At 40.9% G+C, this 16,981-nt stretch overlaps 2 protein-coding genes across 13 annotated transcripts in view; both read left to right on the forward strand.

Annotated features, from left to right (window-relative positions):
• The window catches only part of LOC118785571 (mitogen-activated protein kinase kinase kinase kinase 4), a 75,529-nt gene extending 71,868 nt beyond the window's left edge, over positions 1-3,661 (forward strand). For all 12 annotated transcript variants that reach the window (XM_036540346.1, XM_036540347.1, XM_036540348.1 and 9 more), the window contains one exon: positions 663-3,661. In XM_036540346.1, the coding sequence (XP_036396239.1) occupies positions 663-746 (84 nt within the window). In that variant the 3' untranslated portion in view covers positions 747-3,661. The remainder of the gene's footprint in view (positions 1-662) is intronic.
• Positions 3,662-7,987: 4,326 nt separating this feature from the next.
• LOC118785892 (interleukin-1 receptor type 2) lies at positions 7,988-15,365 on the forward strand. The gene is made up of 10 exons (XM_036540838.1): positions 7,988-8,110; positions 9,906-9,990; positions 10,421-10,691; positions 11,066-11,237; positions 11,487-11,664; positions 12,842-12,898; positions 13,109-13,171; positions 13,407-13,542; positions 13,728-13,873; positions 14,654-15,365. Exons 1-10 carry the CDS (start codon positions 8,099-8,101, stop codon positions 14,791-14,793), a joined length of 1,260 nt encoding a protein of 419 aa, XP_036396731.1. The 5' UTR covers positions 7,988-8,098; the 3' UTR covers positions 14,794-15,365.
• The last annotated feature ends 1,616 nt before the right edge of the window (positions 15,366-16,981 follow it).

The following is a 16,981-nucleotide window of genomic DNA, read 5'->3' on the forward strand; positions in this document are numbered from 1 at the left end:
AAAGGCGTTTCTCTGAGCACTCTGAGCACAACTCTGAGGCTCGGGGAACTGCAGCCTGCTGTGGCCTGCTGTTACTTTTCACTGAATGATGACCAAGGCAGCAGTTAAAACATTTTCATAGGTGTTTCATGACAGTCTAAGAATTCATTGGATTCAGGTAAAGCAGAGCATGGCCATATGGTAATCATTTGATAACCTCTTTACCTCAGAAAGCTGTTCGTGATATCAATTATATATGCCAGCCATTTATTAGATGTTCTTATATTTTACATTTATCGTTTTGCAACATACGTGCAAGTTCCTTTCCTGGTCATTTTGATCATGTCTTTATGGTTGACGTGTATGTGTGTGTGTGTGTGTGCATGTGTGTGCGTGTGTGTGCGTGTGTGTGCGTGCGTGTGTGTGTGTGTGTGCGTGTGTGTATGTGTGTGTGTATGTCTGTGTGTATGTGTGTGTGCCTGTGTGTGTGTGCCTGTGTGTGTGTGCCTGTGTGTGTGTGCCTGCGTGTGTGTGCCTGCGTGCGTGTGCCTGCGTGTGTGTGTGTGTGTGTGTGCGCCTGCGTGCGTGTGCCTGCGTGCGTGTACCTGCATGTGTGTGTGTCTGCTTGTGTGTGCCTGCGTATGTGTGTGTCTGCTTGTATCTGTTTGTGTTTCCTTGCACAGGTGTTCTTTGCATCTGTGCGTTCTGGAGGCTCCAGCCAGGTCTACTTCATGACCCTGGGGAGAAGCTCACTGCTCAGCTGGTAGAAAACACTCTGACACAGTGGGGAAAGGATGCTGGAATGACCGTCTTCAAGATGACAATGGAAAAAAAAGCCCCTTTGACTTAATCTGCAGCTGGAGTACCAAGCTACACCGAGCACTGAGGACGTACAACACCTAAGACTACTGGCGGCAATGAGACCAATCTAGAATTTTACAGCAGCGAATAAACGTGTAAATGTGCCAGGATGCAAAGAGGCTCTTGGTGCTGTTAAGGTTGTGGATATGGAGCATCAGCGTCACCGTGTCAATAATGGTGCATCACCAGGCTCCAGACAAACTAAACACTGCTCTAGATTCCCTCTCGGGTTTATGTCCCGATCTCCGTCTCTTCACACAGTTAACGAGCCCCCTAAAAACTGCAGCTCAGCCCGGAGGCCAGGGGTCCGAACCTGTACCATTCAAGCTCTAGTATATGTTAGATCAGACAAAGGGGCAGGGGGGGTCAGAGCCCGTGCTGTTAATACTTCGGTGTATGTTACTGTAGATGTCTGTCGTTCGAGTACAGTGTCATACGGCTCCCAAACCAAAGCTCACCTGCGACAATTCAATAGCCGCAATTGTCATGTTGTGTTTCCGTACCAGAATTGCGCAGCTCCTGTAACTTCAGGGTGTGGGGGTGTGGTTATGTCAGTGGGCACTGAGAGGGTTTCTGCTGGAGTAGCCTATGGCATTACACAGGAGAATGCAGCTGCTCCTGCTGCTGGCTAATGAGGACAGAGGGAGGAGACAGCGGGTCTTGATGATGTCAGGAATGGGGGTAGGGTTGGAGGGGGGTTGCCTCTGGCAGGACTTTGTCAGGTTTGATATGTTTGGCCAGACATGTAACATTTCATAGGCATGACAAGTTGGCACATTGGACAGAAGCGTGTTTTCTCATAAATTTTCTGTGGAGGCGCAGGGGCATTCAGTTCTGACATATTTTATGTGTCCTTTTTTCAAACTCTTGCATTAAATCTTTATTTTCTACGTTTACTCACAACCCAGCCCACTTATTGCTGAAGCACAGTTAAAATGAAGTGGAGTGGTTTGAGGTTTTGTTCTGTGACAGAAAATGGTGAATAGAGGGTCTCCTCTGCTAGTTTATACTTTACATGACTAACACAGCTCCCTCAATGGGTGGACTCCAACCCCTCTAGCTGCACCACCTTTGTGGATGATCTTTCTCTCGGTACACATCCTGAGGTGACTTTAATGAGACTACTTTTTCCCCTCTCGGCTCGGTCTTCTCTTGTTGGGTGTAGTCCAGTCCAGGGTATACCATGTCAGATTTAAGTTCTCTCAATTGTACCAGGTGGAGAGCAGTTGGATGAAGTGACCCCTGACCAGCAGTAGACTATTTGACAGCCAGGCAGTGACCATTGGGGAGAGACCAGTCCATCTTTTGAATGAGGCTGATAAAAATGGAGAACTGTGAGGGATCCTACATGTGTTTTTAAATTCACTAATACGTTGTTAATAAATGACTCTGCTGAAACACCCAATTTTGGTAGCAGAAGATGCAACTTTGCTTGAATTTGCAACTGTGATTCAAGTGGTATTTTGTTTCATTAGTTAAGTTTTTTCCTTGTTGTTTTGTGTCCCTTTATATTTTGTTGACTCTTTTGTTACTGAATGCAATGCACTAAGTCTGTCTGGAATGTAGAAGAAAATCCTGCTTCCTGGTTAATGCCATAATCCTATCTTTCATAGACACAAGTTTATTGTCAGGTCCTGTAGCTTTTTTGAAAATTACACCGAAGAAGAAAGCAGACTGGATCTTCATTTTGTGATGAAACTTAATTTTTTTCCATGGTGTTTCAGGCCTGGCTCAAGGTTTTATTTGAACTCTTAAGAAATGGAGAAAGATGAAGTGCACAATACATTGTGTATGTAAAAGCCAGAATGCCGCTGTTGCGTTCTCAAAGCGTTACCCGTCTAGGTTCCTTTTGGGTACTGTGCATTACAGTTGCCTTAAATGCTGTTCATCAATGGAACAGAACCACTGAAGTTTCTATAGGGCTTAGACTTAAACCTTCATATGAAACAGCATGATGGTCCATCACAGGGCTTTTTAGTCGTGTTTATTATTTTTTTTCCCACTGTGCACTACTTCAGCTTCACGATGGCTGGTCATAAGTACATTTTTAAGTGGACAATTTGCTGGCTTGTTTCCTTTATTCTGGAGTGACATGATGCAGCTTAATTGCTTTTGGGGGACAGCAGAAACAAGAGAAGAGGAGTGATGTTGGAGCAGCTTTGCAACTTTGTTTTGTTTGGGGGCTAAAGTGTGCTGGTACTGGACAAGGACACGCATTCGCAGCTCTCTCTTCCATCCCCGATTCCGAAGACTCTGTAATACCATCTTGCCATCAGCAGTGGAGGGCCATGTGGACCAGCTTTCCCTTTGGCAGTACCATTGGCCTCCGGTAACAATGGAGAAAAGGGATTTGATTGTCAAAGACCTGAGCGCACCTCTGACCCCTGTGGGCTGTCCTTGTTTGGTCTCCTAACCTCTCTGTCTGTTTGGACCTGTTGACAAGCACTGCTCTCGCTCCACGCAAACTGTTTCACGGTTCAGTTTTCTTTCGTGCTTGAAAAAACTCAACAGAAGAACCGACGGCATGCGTGTGCGTGCGTGTGTGTGTGTGTGTGTGTTTGTGTGTTTAAGGTCGTCATGGTGGTTAGTCCCTCGTAACTCTGACGGAGTCTCTCATTGGACTGTCTCATTCATAATGCTAAGGTGTGTCAAGGCCTTTCATAAGTGACTTCACCATTTACAGAAAACTGTTGAATTGTTGAATGGAAAACTGTTTTCTCTCTGCAGTCTGTGAAAAGCAGCCCCTCCTGCTGTTTTTAAGAAGTGCCAAGATGGCAAAGTTACAAGTGTAAACAGTATTACAGAACCACTACATTAATAAGAAAATGCATTTCAAAGATCTTTTAGCCTCGTATATTTTTCAACTTCTAGATTTAGATGAGAAGCTTAATGAGTTTCTTTTGTTTCTGTAATTTTATGTAGCCCTAATAATAATTATACGACTGGAGTGGTTTAATATTATAATGCACACCCTATGTTAAGTAAATGTTTACAGAAGCAATGTTTTGTTACACTAATGTACATCATATTTATGGTTTATTTTTTGTTTTTTTTTTCCCCTTTTTAGCTTTTTGTGTTATTATTAAGCTCATTTTTGTCAATAACCCTCAACTCTGTTGATTTTTCAAGTTGCCAGACTAATAACAAAATGACAGATTGTGAATTATGGTCTACCCAATGACACAGTATACTTTCAACGTTGCAGTGATGTTGTAGCAATGGTCTCTCTCTTTCTCTATTTCTGGCTGCACAGTGCGGACTGGGTCATGTGACATGTTTTCCTCCGATGTTTCTGCCATGCTGTTCTAACTTATGTCCTCTCTGTGTATCATGGGAATTCTTGTATTTTCCTGAAGGTCATTTTTTTCTTGGAATAAACTTAAAGTAATATACTGGAGTTTTTTCTGCTTTTTCCACCTGACCCTTGTAACATTTGTAGCAGGCAGGAGCTTCTGTTCTGCTCTAGATTAATTGAAGCCAAGTATTGTGTTGCTGGATACATCATTGTTTGAAACGTTTGTACATCCGACACAGTGTGAAATAAAACTTTATCAAAAGGCCAGCTGAGCTGCCATACCTCAAAGTAGAATGAAACTGGTATTAATTCTAAAGCAGAGAGGCATAATCACATAACTTGATGTTCTCACATTGTTCCTGTAACTTTGAAACCACATCATGTTGACAGACTATGTTGACACCATCGTCGTGGGGACATGGCATTTGCTGCCCAGGAGATGCACATGCATGTGTTTGGGCAGGAGAGCTTGTCAGAGACCAGAAAAAAATGGGGAACTTGATGAAACCTCAGTAGCAAAAAAGCATAAGCATTAGATAACTCTGAGGAACTAGATCCTCAGTAACTGTTGCAGACATCTTGATAAACATCTGCAGATTCCCAGTGACATGAATAACCTGATAATGCCTTTTTCCACTGCTGCTGACTAATGTTGGGTCCACTGATGCAACAATGTGTGGATTCCCCTTCCGAGAGCCTGACTCATAGCACGCCTAATGGAGGAAACCTTGGGATGTCATTTCTATGAAGCAAATCCATAGACAGGTGTTTATTGACTTACCAAGCATTTACTACTTAACCATCAAAAGACCACTTTGCCCAAACCAAGCTTTCCATTTTAAAAACTCATAAGGGAACAGACCTGGCTTCATGTTGATGTAAAGGGATCTGTCGCAAATTGTCCCATGCTTGTCATTTCTGCTCTGATTATACAACATCCCCCATGCCATGGAACAGTGTACACTCTTGTGAATTAAACACTACTACTGTCTCTATGACAGGATGCAGAGTTAGGCAATTCAGCAGAAACTTGCTTTTGGAACAGTCCCCCACAACACGCAATACCTTTCGCAATGTTGTCAAATCGCTGACCTTAAAATGGGCAGACTCGTCAGATGTAGGTGGCGCTGAGCAACAACTCCAACCACATCATGGAAAGATAGGAGTGTCTGCATTGACGTGCAGTATAATGCCGAATACAGTACAACTGGGCAAAAACCACAAGCTTATCTGTAAAGGGGCCAACTCCTTGCATGTGTCAGTCACAGGAGGTTTATTGCCCATGACGCTAGAGTCAGATTCAGATTCAGGAACTGCCTGAAAGGCTCATTAAGGGTAATGGCAGCAGGAAGGCAAAACTGATCACCAACATTGTGAATTGTACATTATGTAGTTTGTAACTCCTAATACTATGGATTGTCCTGTATTTGTGTTGCCTTTGAAAGTTTGAAAGTCATGCAGCATCATGTTGTCCTCATTGCCGTGGATCCCAGCCTTTCTCTCTGCCTGAATAATGCATAATTTACTGAATATAATTCGCTATCAAAACTGATGCCAAGTGTGACTAATTCGGAGTGCCCTTAATGTTATAGAAGCGAAATGACAGAGCATGAGTCAACGAATTGAAAATGTAATAAGCGGTAAGCGGAGCCACCAATCACCTGCTGATTAAGGTAGCATAAATGAATGTGCAAATAGACATGCCCCATGAGTCATTCTAGAGACGTGGCTACCAGCACACCCTCAAAAGCACTGAGGAGGATAGAGAAAACCCAGGGGACAGTTTTGCTCTCATTCTGCGCATAGTCTGAGGTATTGCATGCCCAGTTCATTAACCTGCTCAGCACCTTGTGCCTGTGTGTCCACCATGACTTGGAATGCATGTGTTTGACAATGAATCCCACTGTCAGCACAGATCTTGTGTTCATCCTTGTGATTTAGTCCAGGATGTTATGTAATGTTATCAGGGACTGTGATATCCATGTCTGAAGTCTGGTTCTGGGATTGGTGGGTTGCACACATGAAATGGGTGGATCTTAAACCAGATTACTCTGGTTTAAAGATAACAATTAAAATATGAGATGAATGGTCAGTGTTTTTATGCATGCACTCAGTCAGCATGTGGTGTTTTTAGTAAGTAAATTAGGCTGTGTGTGTGTTCCCCAACTGAAATGACTGTGTGCATGTGGAAGGATGATTCCTGCAGCGTTAGTTGAAATCTGTGTTAGTAAGGGTTATGACCCCTATATGATGGACTGTTTGGGGAATTCACAGGTCAACACAGCAGCTTATCAAAACCAGAAAATTAACTGGAAGAGCGGATATTTTATTTTTAACCTGGAGAATGTTGTTTACTGTTTAATCTCTGAGTGACAAACAGATATTCTTTAGCTATTAAAATCTATTTTATTTTGTTTTATATTTAATATCAACTGTGTTGGGGGGGGGGGGGGGGTGCTGCAGTGTGGGGTGGTGGTATAGCAATTCATTCTTTATCAGAGGGTTGTAGATTTGAAGCAGGTGGGCTATTGTTACACCCCTTGACCGAGATTCTTTTTACCATAATGGTTAACATAATAATAACCATAGCTGTGTAATGGTAACTCTGCGTATACAATAAGGATGTCTGCTACGTGATTGAATGATGTAATAAAATATATTTTTATTCTGAGAGATTGACGAGAGGAGAGATGTACATGGAGGAACTGCGTTGCTCAACTGGCCTCCTTCCTTCCCCATTAAAAATGCAATCATGTGTCCCAGACCTTTGTCTACGCAACACACACTGTGACATTTTTCTCTCGAAACTGCACTGATGGAATGACTGGAAAAATGGCAAAACTCACTCTACGAGCTACAAAATCCATGCAGAATTTTCATCACTGTTATAACTGGCTTTGTTTACTTTGATATCAACTGTGCATCTGTTAAAAGCAAACAAAATCATTTACAACTGACATTTCTTTGTTATAGGCGAGTTTCCTTTTTGTAGATATAGATGCTATGTGCACATTTTTATTTGTACTTCACAAAATGTTTAAATAGAAAATACAGAAAAAGGTAAAGGGCAGTCTTTCTTTGCTGTGATCCTGGTGACACACTTTGTATGCTGGTTTTTGTCATGATACCTGAGGTTTTTATTAAGCTGTTCAAGATGATCTTTTGTCTAGCATCTCTTGGTATTAAATCTGCTCTGCATCCTGTGTGAAAGAAAGATGTTGCTAAAGGCAAAGGCAAACATACATTCAGTATTTTTGAGTTAAACTTACAGCACTTGTTTTGTTTTATACTGCCATCATGTGCCTTTGTAAAACTATATAACTTCAAATTCACATTACTCTACTGGAATTCATATAACATTTAAATATACATCTCAGTATGTCTCCCTAACAATGCCAGTGAATTTGCTACTGAACCGTAAAATACTATAATCAGCGTACATTATTGTATTTTAAGGAACATTAAAGATAGAAACAACAGATACAAAAATAACTATAGTTTTTACAAAAATAATTACTTTCATTATAGTTTTACATTAATGTAACGTTAGACTGAATATACAGAAGTGCCCTCTAAATCAATAAGATTTGTAGAAAAAAAAGCATTACAATGAACAGTGGTCTTACAGCCACACCCCACACTTGTAAATTGGTTCCTTAAGCCATTTTATTACAACATATAATTTCTAATATGTCATAAGGATTCATTCTGCCTTTCATTTCATCCTTTGCAGTTACAGGTGAAAAGTATGTATAAGTGTGTGTGTGTGTGTGTACACGTGTGTGTGTAAACCTCTTTAGGAGACCAGTTGCTGTCAATATGATTGAGAAATAACAGGAATTTCCACTCCAGCACAAGAACATATAAGTGTGTGAGCAAGGTTCCCCATGGCCATGCACACAGATAGACAGAGGAAGCCTTTCTGTGACTGTCGCTGGCACTGTTACCGTTACTGTCGCTAAAATGAAGGTCAAGGTGAGTCAATGCCTTTTTACTGTTTTTTAACACCTCATATGGCCGATATCACAAAAATAAAAATGAACAACATTTTGAGCCGGCTGTGTGACTATGTCTGAAAATTGCTGTGTCTTGGTATATTGTTAATTTATGGTCATATTGTCTGTTTAGCAGTCACAGGTCACCTTTATTGAAATCTAAAATTGATAACTTTTTTTTCAAGTATTTACCTGTGTTATGTGCTTTCAGTTTGGCAAAGCAGTGAAATACAAGTGACTGTCGTTAAAGACAAGCTTAGGATACTGACTATGTTTGTTGAAATGATATTTTCAATGGCTGTATGTGTATATTTTAGTGTTCCATATTACAGAACAGTAATATGTGTTTCTGATGCTGTGAGATTGCATTTTGTTGTTTTTTTATTTGACTGCTGATTCCTGGCATCCCGTATAATGTGGTTCACATGAGAGAGAGCTTGTGAAAAATACATGTCTTGTTATTTTAGTTATTTTTTGTTTAGTTAATCAGTTGTAGCACTGTAGCAGTGACATCATGCCAGAGGTTTTGGGTTGTTCTCAGTTCCTTTCCTGATCCCAGACAACAGCACAGTTTAAAGATTCAAGCAATCTTTAAGACGTAAACCCTTAATTTGTCAGAATTCAGTGTGGCAGTTATGTTTCCCTGAACTTCCCTTCTTTAAAGTATTACTTTGGAGATTAACAAAATGGACAATGTTTTGTGATCTTACAATTTAGTTTGAAACACATAATGGCTCACTATATGTGACAGCAATATTGCATTTTTGAGCTATAAATGACCAGCCACACAACAGCATGTGGTAAGGAATGATATATGTACCACTGGACACTAATGTGTGTCTGTAATGAAAAGGGCTCATAGGACACTGAGATCTGGCCAGAGTCGCAATATACTATGGCAAACCCACCCAGCAGAATAATTCTTCCAGTCAAGCTCATGGAATGGCTGTGTCAGGCTTTCTTCCTGCCCTTCTCTTGTTAACTACCATTTTCTGGAATTACATACACACACACACACACAGACTTCCCTTTCCTTCAATTTGCAAAGACTGATGTAAGTGGCTATGTATAAGTTTTGAGGGCAGTACCGCTGATGTCATCTAACCTTTTCACTCCACTCTAATGTTACAAGTTCTGTTACAAGTTTTGACATCACAACAAATGCCCATATATGGGCCAAGGTGCAAGTGAGCAGTGAAAGGCTATAAACTATAACACACACATGCTGTGTGGACAGTAGTGTTATGCAGCGGTCTGGAGAAGGGATTGTAAACCAAAGGTCAACCTGAATTGCCTCAGTAAATATCCAACTGTATAAAGACACAGCATATAAAAGCTGTAAGCTATGAAAGTTACTCTTAATAAGACCAGCTAATAAGCAAGCATAATGCCACACGTACCCACACACACACTTCTCAGTCACAGACACAACGCACAGATATTTTGACTCTGATGTAAACATGCAGTCCTCCATGTTCAGGACATATGTTTAACCATGAGGTCAATGAACCCGAAAGGTCAGTGTAGTAGGACGTCTGAATCACAGCATGCGTGTGGTGAAATTCGGTGTGTTTACGAGCCTCGCATGAACACTTAGAGTTGAGATAAGAGCTTACTCACTACACGCTGGGTGAGGGACCGTGTTCTTTTTTGCGCTGAGCTGATTGTGTTTCTTCTTGAGTGTGTGATTTTCAGAGTCAGTGGTTCAGGCCCTGCTCTGACCAGAGTGGGTTTGTGTGGTACAGTCTGTGAGCTCTGAGGTGATTTCTCCACAGTGCACCCTGGCCCCTCTCTCCCTGCTCACCATGCTCTCCGTCTATATGGCTGCTGCACACAGGACGCCTCGGCTGCCCATGAGAGGTGTGTGTGCCTGCTTACGTGAGACACATTAAGTTGCATGTTACACAACACCTTGCATTCAGATTAACTTAAATGGTATACATTTAAATGGCAATACTGCCAAAAATGTCTTGGAGTTAATGCCAAATTGTAAGAGTAGGATTGAATGCCACTGCCTGCCCGAGCTAGTCACCATTCCCTTGATCAGCTGTTCTTGTTTGAAATACAGATATTAAATGTATTATATCTCTTCTTATTGTATTATATTATTATATATATTTGCTATTCTTCACATAAGCATTTCCACACACTGCCTTGTGGTTGTTAGGTTTTCTAAGAAGGAAGCTATCATCTTGAATTGGAACCACAATGAAAGTGGTGGTTTGGTGGGTGGGCATGATTTCTCCTCTGATGGTAATGCTTGGCTGGTGGGCGTGGGATCTCTTCACAGGAGGCTGTTACCAGGTGTCACCAGACGTCCCCGAGTTCTCTCTGCAGGGCGAGGCCGTGGTCCTCCGGTGCAGCTTCCTGGAGAGATACCTGCACAGACAGGGCCTCTCCCAGGCCAAGGGTTACACCTTTAGTTTCCATAGCAGTGACCTCAGCAGTGAGGGGGCGCCTGTCCTCTCCGACGACAGGGGGCGCGTGAGAGAGCAAGGGCATCGCCTGTGGCTCCTGCCTGCCATGACCAGAGACTCTGGAAATTACTCTTGTGTCTTCAGGTGAGCTGCCCCCCCTCACAAACACACCTTTCAGTGGACCACATGCACTGCTTTACTGCCTGCAGTGCATGCACTGCTGGTATTGTTGTGACATCCTGCTACATTTAGCCATCAAATCTGAGCTAGAAAGTAAGGCTCTTGTTATGTTTTCTGGCTCAAAGATGCTCTTGTTGATTGCAAGAGATATTAAATTGTTGTTGATATGAAATTATTGTGGCTGTATTGATTAATGGATATTGTTGAGTTAAATGCTTGCGTGGTACTGTTAGTGAACATATGAATATATATTGGCATCATGGAGACCAGTGACAGCATTGCTGAGGCGGGCCTTGGTGTTGAGTGGGGCTTGATGCTTTCCTCCCCCTCCGCCATAGAAATGCTTCCTACTGTTTTGCTGGGACCATCTCTTTACGCGTGTATGAGACGAAACACTCCCACCTGGACATAATTTCATACCCAATGAGTGCAACCCCAGGCCAGGAAGGAATGATCAGATGTCCACAACTGACGGAATTCAAGAACAGAGGGAAGCTGCAGTGGTATAAGGTAAAGACGTCTCCACCCCCTTTCTCTCATACTACAGATGGTCTGATCTAGGGTGAAAGGTGGCTATTGCAGATGTAGATCTTCCCACGATAGATGCTTCTCCAGTTCTAGAAAGTCAGGTTCCTACGCCCTGTACATGCGCCAGTTCAAGACGCGAGGCTAGATCTGGCAGTGCAGAACAAATCAAATAGAATGTTGTACCAAACTAGTAGTTCTCCAGCCATGATTCTGTCTGCGTACCTCTTGCAGGAGTCCACCCCCATAGTCTTCTCTGCAAACAGAACGCGCTATCGCAGAGACACGGAGATCTCGTTTACCATTCGGAACGTGATCCCTGCGGATGAGGGATACTACACATGCCAGGTGGAAGTGTTCCTCAACAACACTCAGTACACTGTCACCAGGATCATCAAACTGCACGTGGCAGGTATTTATCTGTATAAAGCACAGCCCCTGTGGTCCAGTCAGGCAGTGATTATTATTACTATTATTATTATTTTTTGGTTTTGTGAAACATTTTTGAACACTTAATGCCGAAAACATCACAGAGCATCCACACTTTAAAGACACACAATAAGCCAGCATCCAGAAGTGTGAGCTGTTTCTGATACTTACTTAAGGTTCGAATTGAACTCAAGCTGATGAAAATAAAAATAGAAAAATAGAAATTTACTAATATGTGACAGGAGCTTGACAATTGATTTTCATGTTTCTGAAAGAGCTAAAAAAAAAATGAACCTCAGAGAAAAGTTCTAATGAGATATAACAGATCAAATCAAACATTACATCAATGGCCAAGCCATTTACAATTTCAGTGATAATGATGTACAGGAGATCCTCACTGCGTTTTGGGAATATGTTTTCGTCATCCCTACAAGTGGTCAAATCACAAATATTATACTACAAAGATATTAAACGTTTAAATGCTTAGGGGAGGCAAAACAACCTCATGACATTCGGAATGTCATGTAATAAGGAAACAAATTCTGAATATGCCCGTTTACGTAATAACCCATTGAGAAAATGATATATGAATGTATTTATGTGATAATGAGCCTGAGAAAGGAATGCTGCCTGATGTCAGTTCTTGAAAAGGCAAGTTGTAAAACCATGAATGGGATCAGTCTCCTGTAAATCATGAATAGCATGTTGAGTGAGCTCCATTGATGCAGAGGGAAAGCCCGTGTCAGCATTCTCCACCTGTCTATAATGTTTACAAGAAACTCAGTGGCATTCCGGGAACTCCACATTGTTTTTTTTTTATCAGTTGACCCATTTTAATGCCATAGCACATATGTGGCTTGTCTTTTGTTCAATTAGCTTATGGTTCACAATATTTAAAATTCCATAATATTTATAGTCAGTATGCTTTCTCTGGCAAAATTTTGTCTTTTTTTACTTCAATCAACTTCACAAAGTTTACATGAACACCTCTGTGTTTACATTTCAGATATCATTAGCCCTTAGTTCAGTACCTTGTCCACACTTCCTTAGATATTCATCATCTTTCAGACAAGGTATGAGTTTGTGAGCTACAAAGTGGGGAGGTTCAGTACTGGAATACTGCTGTGAAATAATGGCTGTTCCTTTTCTGCTCTGTCCAGCGATTGGACCCGATGATGTATTGCCCACCACCAGACCCAGCCAGAGCACTGCGGGAAGTGAGTGAATCCAGCAACATATTTTACATAACAGCATCATAACTTATTTAACTCTGTGCCATTGAACACATTATGAGTTATGCTAATTTAAACTACTGGACCATTACTGTAATTGCCCTGTTGATATACCTATTTGATGACTGCGCTGCTACGAATGCACTTGTTTGTTAGATGTTCTGGCATTAATGTAGCTGCACATTTTGTTTTCAGGGAAGGCCCTTCGACCCAAGATTCTTGATCCTGTGAATGGAACCTTCTTCCACAGCTCTTTTGGTAGGCGGATTTTCTCAGACTGTTGTGCTATTCTCCTCACTGTTTCACTGCTGTGTCTGCAATATTAGCAGCTCAATATTATATTGATTGTCTGCTGGGCTTTCTATGAATGCTAAGTGAAACATATTATTGTGTGTATGTTCCATGTACATTCCAGTCAGTGACTTCACCACTGTATGTGCGTGTGTGTATTCATTCATGTATACATGTTTGCCTTCCTGTGGACTTCATTCAGGTTCTAGTCTGGACATACTGTGCAGGGTGTTGATATGGAACCAATCAGCAGACTCCACAGAGGTCACATGGATGGTGAACGGCCTGCCAGTGGAGGAGTCCTTCCTGGGTGGTCGCGCTTTGCTGGGGGAGAAGAAGTAATTCCCCTTCTGTTTTATCTGTGGTTCTATCACAAATTATGCCCTTATCAACTTTTATCCAAAAATATTAGTTTACTTTTTTTCCAAATACTGTGATGCATTGCAAAGAAACATGCTACTGATGGGTTGAATTGTCATAAGCTGGTGTAATGATGGGTTGGGCCATACCTCTCCATTTCCAGGGTCACCGTTTTGAATGGGAGAAACCACATTGAACTGAGGCTCACTTTCCTGGAACTCCATGAGGAAGACAGTAGGGCAGAGATAAAGTGTGTGGCTCAGAACCTTGGAGGAAGAGAAGAGGTTGTGGCTCAGGTCAGACTGGAAGGTAGGGCCATCACGTCTCCCCTTATCAGGATATCACTGTGTTTTTATGATCTCGCTCCTCTAAGTCCCAACCTCTCAGGCATCTCATAGCATTAGGAAAATGAACCAATGAGTGCCCTCTATATGTGAATAACACACACTGCACGCTGCAGTAATTTCCTAGTTTGTCAAATCAGTGTCAGGCAGTGTCTGACTGCCCAAGGTTATGCAAAGTAATTAAAATAATTTTGACAAAATCCTAACATCACCCTAAATCTGACTACATTCTACTATTATTGTGTTGTATTCTGCAAACATTTATTCTGTGTTAAATGCATTTTGAATTGACCCCCACATTCTTAACACATACATTTTTACAGTAAGCAACTGCTGATATAAGATTTTTAGAATGTTTAATATTGATAGAGGAATAATAGTGGCTTTTTTTTGCTAATTTTGTGCAACTTCAAAGTCATAGAAATAACAGTCATATTTTCTATACCGATAAATATAGACACTTAACACATCTCAGACACCAGAAAGGTCATGGAGCATGTTACAGGCTCATATATGACACCTAGTTTGTTTCTGATTCACAATCAGGTACTGAGTTACCTCAGTAAAATACCCACAGATAAAATCTTGTAAATTGTAAGTTATGTAAATCCCCTGTGTGGACAGAGGTATCTACTCAACCAATAGATGGAAATTATTATTGTTATGATTATTATTAATTTTACACATAAAAAATCTCTTAATCTCTCTCTTTCTCTTCCTCATGTCCCTCCTTTTCCTCATTAAGACTTCGTGTCCACGTGGTTGGTGGTGGCTACAATCGGGACTATATGCTTCCTCACCATGGTCTGTGTATTCCTCTACCAGCTCCTGAAACCAAGACAGAACAAAGACTACATCCTGACAAGGCAAAATAGCACATTTTAAACCCAGTCCCACAATGTGATTTTGTTACTGATATAATTGTTGATATTCAAAATTTTTCTTAGCGTTCTAAGGGACAGAGAAATGAGATAATGAGACAGACATCCTGTGGAGTAATTACAATCATCTTTAGAATCAGTCATTTTTGCATTCTGTCTCAAAATGATGAACTTTGACCCCAAGATAACCTAAAGACTCAGAGCATAGCTGGTGTCCCTCTGTGCCTGTGAAGTGGACAGCCTATGACTCTCCCTGTCTAACAATACTCCATCAGACATCCAAATTGCATGTCACCCAGTGCTCCTGCCCTGACTGAATCACTCCTCTCACGCAGGACAATATAAGGCTGCTCCAACACTGAAATACTGCCCCAGCATTCAAGTAGCATTTTCATAGCATTTCCATTGTAATGCAGATATGCCAACATATTACTCAAATGTTACTCTTGTGAGAAGTTTATGTGTGGCTGGGATATTCTTAAATCTACCATACTATATTACTTTCCTTGTTTTTTTTTTCCATTTGAGTTTTAAAATAGTCATTTGGTAATAAGGTAATTATTATTTGATTGTTTACCGGAGCCTGTCAAAGTCTGCTGGGTTAAATATTAAATGACTATGACATGATTAATTTTGTATTTTTTTTTGTCTTTGGTTATACTTAGGGCAGCAGTGTGGCATGGTGATAAGAAGCAGGGCTTGTAACTGAAAGGTTGCTGGTTTGATTCCCCACTAGGGCACTGCTGTTGTACCCTTGGGCAAAGTACTTACACTAAATTGCCTTAAACATTCAGCTTTAAAAACGAATGACATGTAAAAAAAAAAAACTGAAACCTATGTAAGCTGCTCTATATGAGTGTCTGCTAAATTACATAAATGTATGATTATTTTTGAAATGTAAGCATACCAAGTGAGACTACATTTTTTCATCAATTCAGAAATGATAAGCCTTTCATTTGTTATTGGTTTTCCCTTTTACTACTCCTACAGTGATTTTATTCAGCAACTGAATAACCGTTGTACTTATTTTCAAGTGAGGCTCATATGCCATGAACCAATAGGGGGAGCTAAGTCTTTAGTTTTTCCATCAGGACATGATTTCAACAAGATGAGAGAAGTTTTCGGCATTGTGGTGTGGACACAATCATGAACACTATTTTACACTATACCTTGAGTCAGCTGTGGTTACGTTCAGGTAATCAAGTTCTGAAGATGAACTTTTTTTTTTCCAATACCAGAAGGCTGTCAAAATACAACTTCACATCTTCATGTATGGTCATAACTGCTTAAGACACAACAGTAGCACACTGATAGACAATGTAATAAATCTCTAGCATGTCAAAATTACAATACACAGATTCTAACGTGTCTATTCAGAAGGACTGAGAATCGGTTCACATTGCAAACATAGTTAACTGTTAGTTACATACATACAAGTTACATACAAACATAGTTAACATAGTTAACGAAGTCAAATAACTAAATAAACCATGAGACATAGGACCACACCATTGTCCGCCACTGGTTATGGGTAAAGGTGTCCTATAACCAAGCAGTCTCCTTCCGCTAGGACAATTTGACAATTGTGAAATCAATGGCCTTTTGTCACTTGTGTCATGTTTTGTTATGGGTTAAAGAAAAAATGGCACTTACCCATTTACACATGAACCCAGAAGCTTGTTTAAATATCACAACTCTCTTAGTATTTTTTTCCCACAAGTACTTTTCAAAACTAGTAACACCATACTTACCTGCAGAAATATTTTGAATAGTCAATCACGTTGGTTAGATGTGTTGCAAAGGAACATCATAAGACTATTACCTGTTAGTAAGCTTGTCATAACTGTACTGAAAATGTATGTGTTGGTTTAATTCTAAATGCGTTTTCCCATGTAATAATAGGTAACAACAATCCTCAAGGCAACTGTTTTGAAAATGGGCCCAAATCGTTTTGACATTATGAAACAAACACTGACGTAGACATTTACCCAACATAAAAAATGTTAAAGCGCAGGAAACAGCAGCGATTCGTCGTTTGAAACTAAAAGGGACATTTGGACGATATTTGTATCGAGAAGAAGAACAGATGGACCTTATTGTTGCGATGTGAAGACATTGAGCTAACCGCCCCCATAGCCAGTCCAGCCCAAAACAGCCAGCCAAACTACTGAAACTTCGTGCCACTGGCCGCA

The sequence above is a fragment of the Megalops cyprinoides genome, chromosome 11, assembly GCF_013368585.1.
Source record: "Megalops cyprinoides isolate fMegCyp1 chromosome 11, fMegCyp1.pri, whole genome shotgun sequence".
Classification (NCBI taxonomy): Eukaryota; Metazoa; Chordata; class Actinopteri; order Elopiformes; family Megalopidae; genus Megalops; species Megalops cyprinoides.

What these genes read in the sequence shown, in the direction of transcription:
- LOC118785892 (XM_036540838.1), top strand. An exon ending in GCCTCGGCTGCCCATGAGAG is followed by an intron (nt 9,991 to 10,420) that starts GTGTGTGTGCCT and finishes ATCTCTTCACAG; the next exon opens with GAGGCTGTTACCAGGTGTCA. An exon ending in GCTTTGCTGGGGGAGAAGAA is followed by an intron (nt 13,543 to 13,727) that starts GTAATTCCCCTT and finishes CTCCATTTCCAG; the next exon opens with GGTCACCGTTTTGAATGGGA.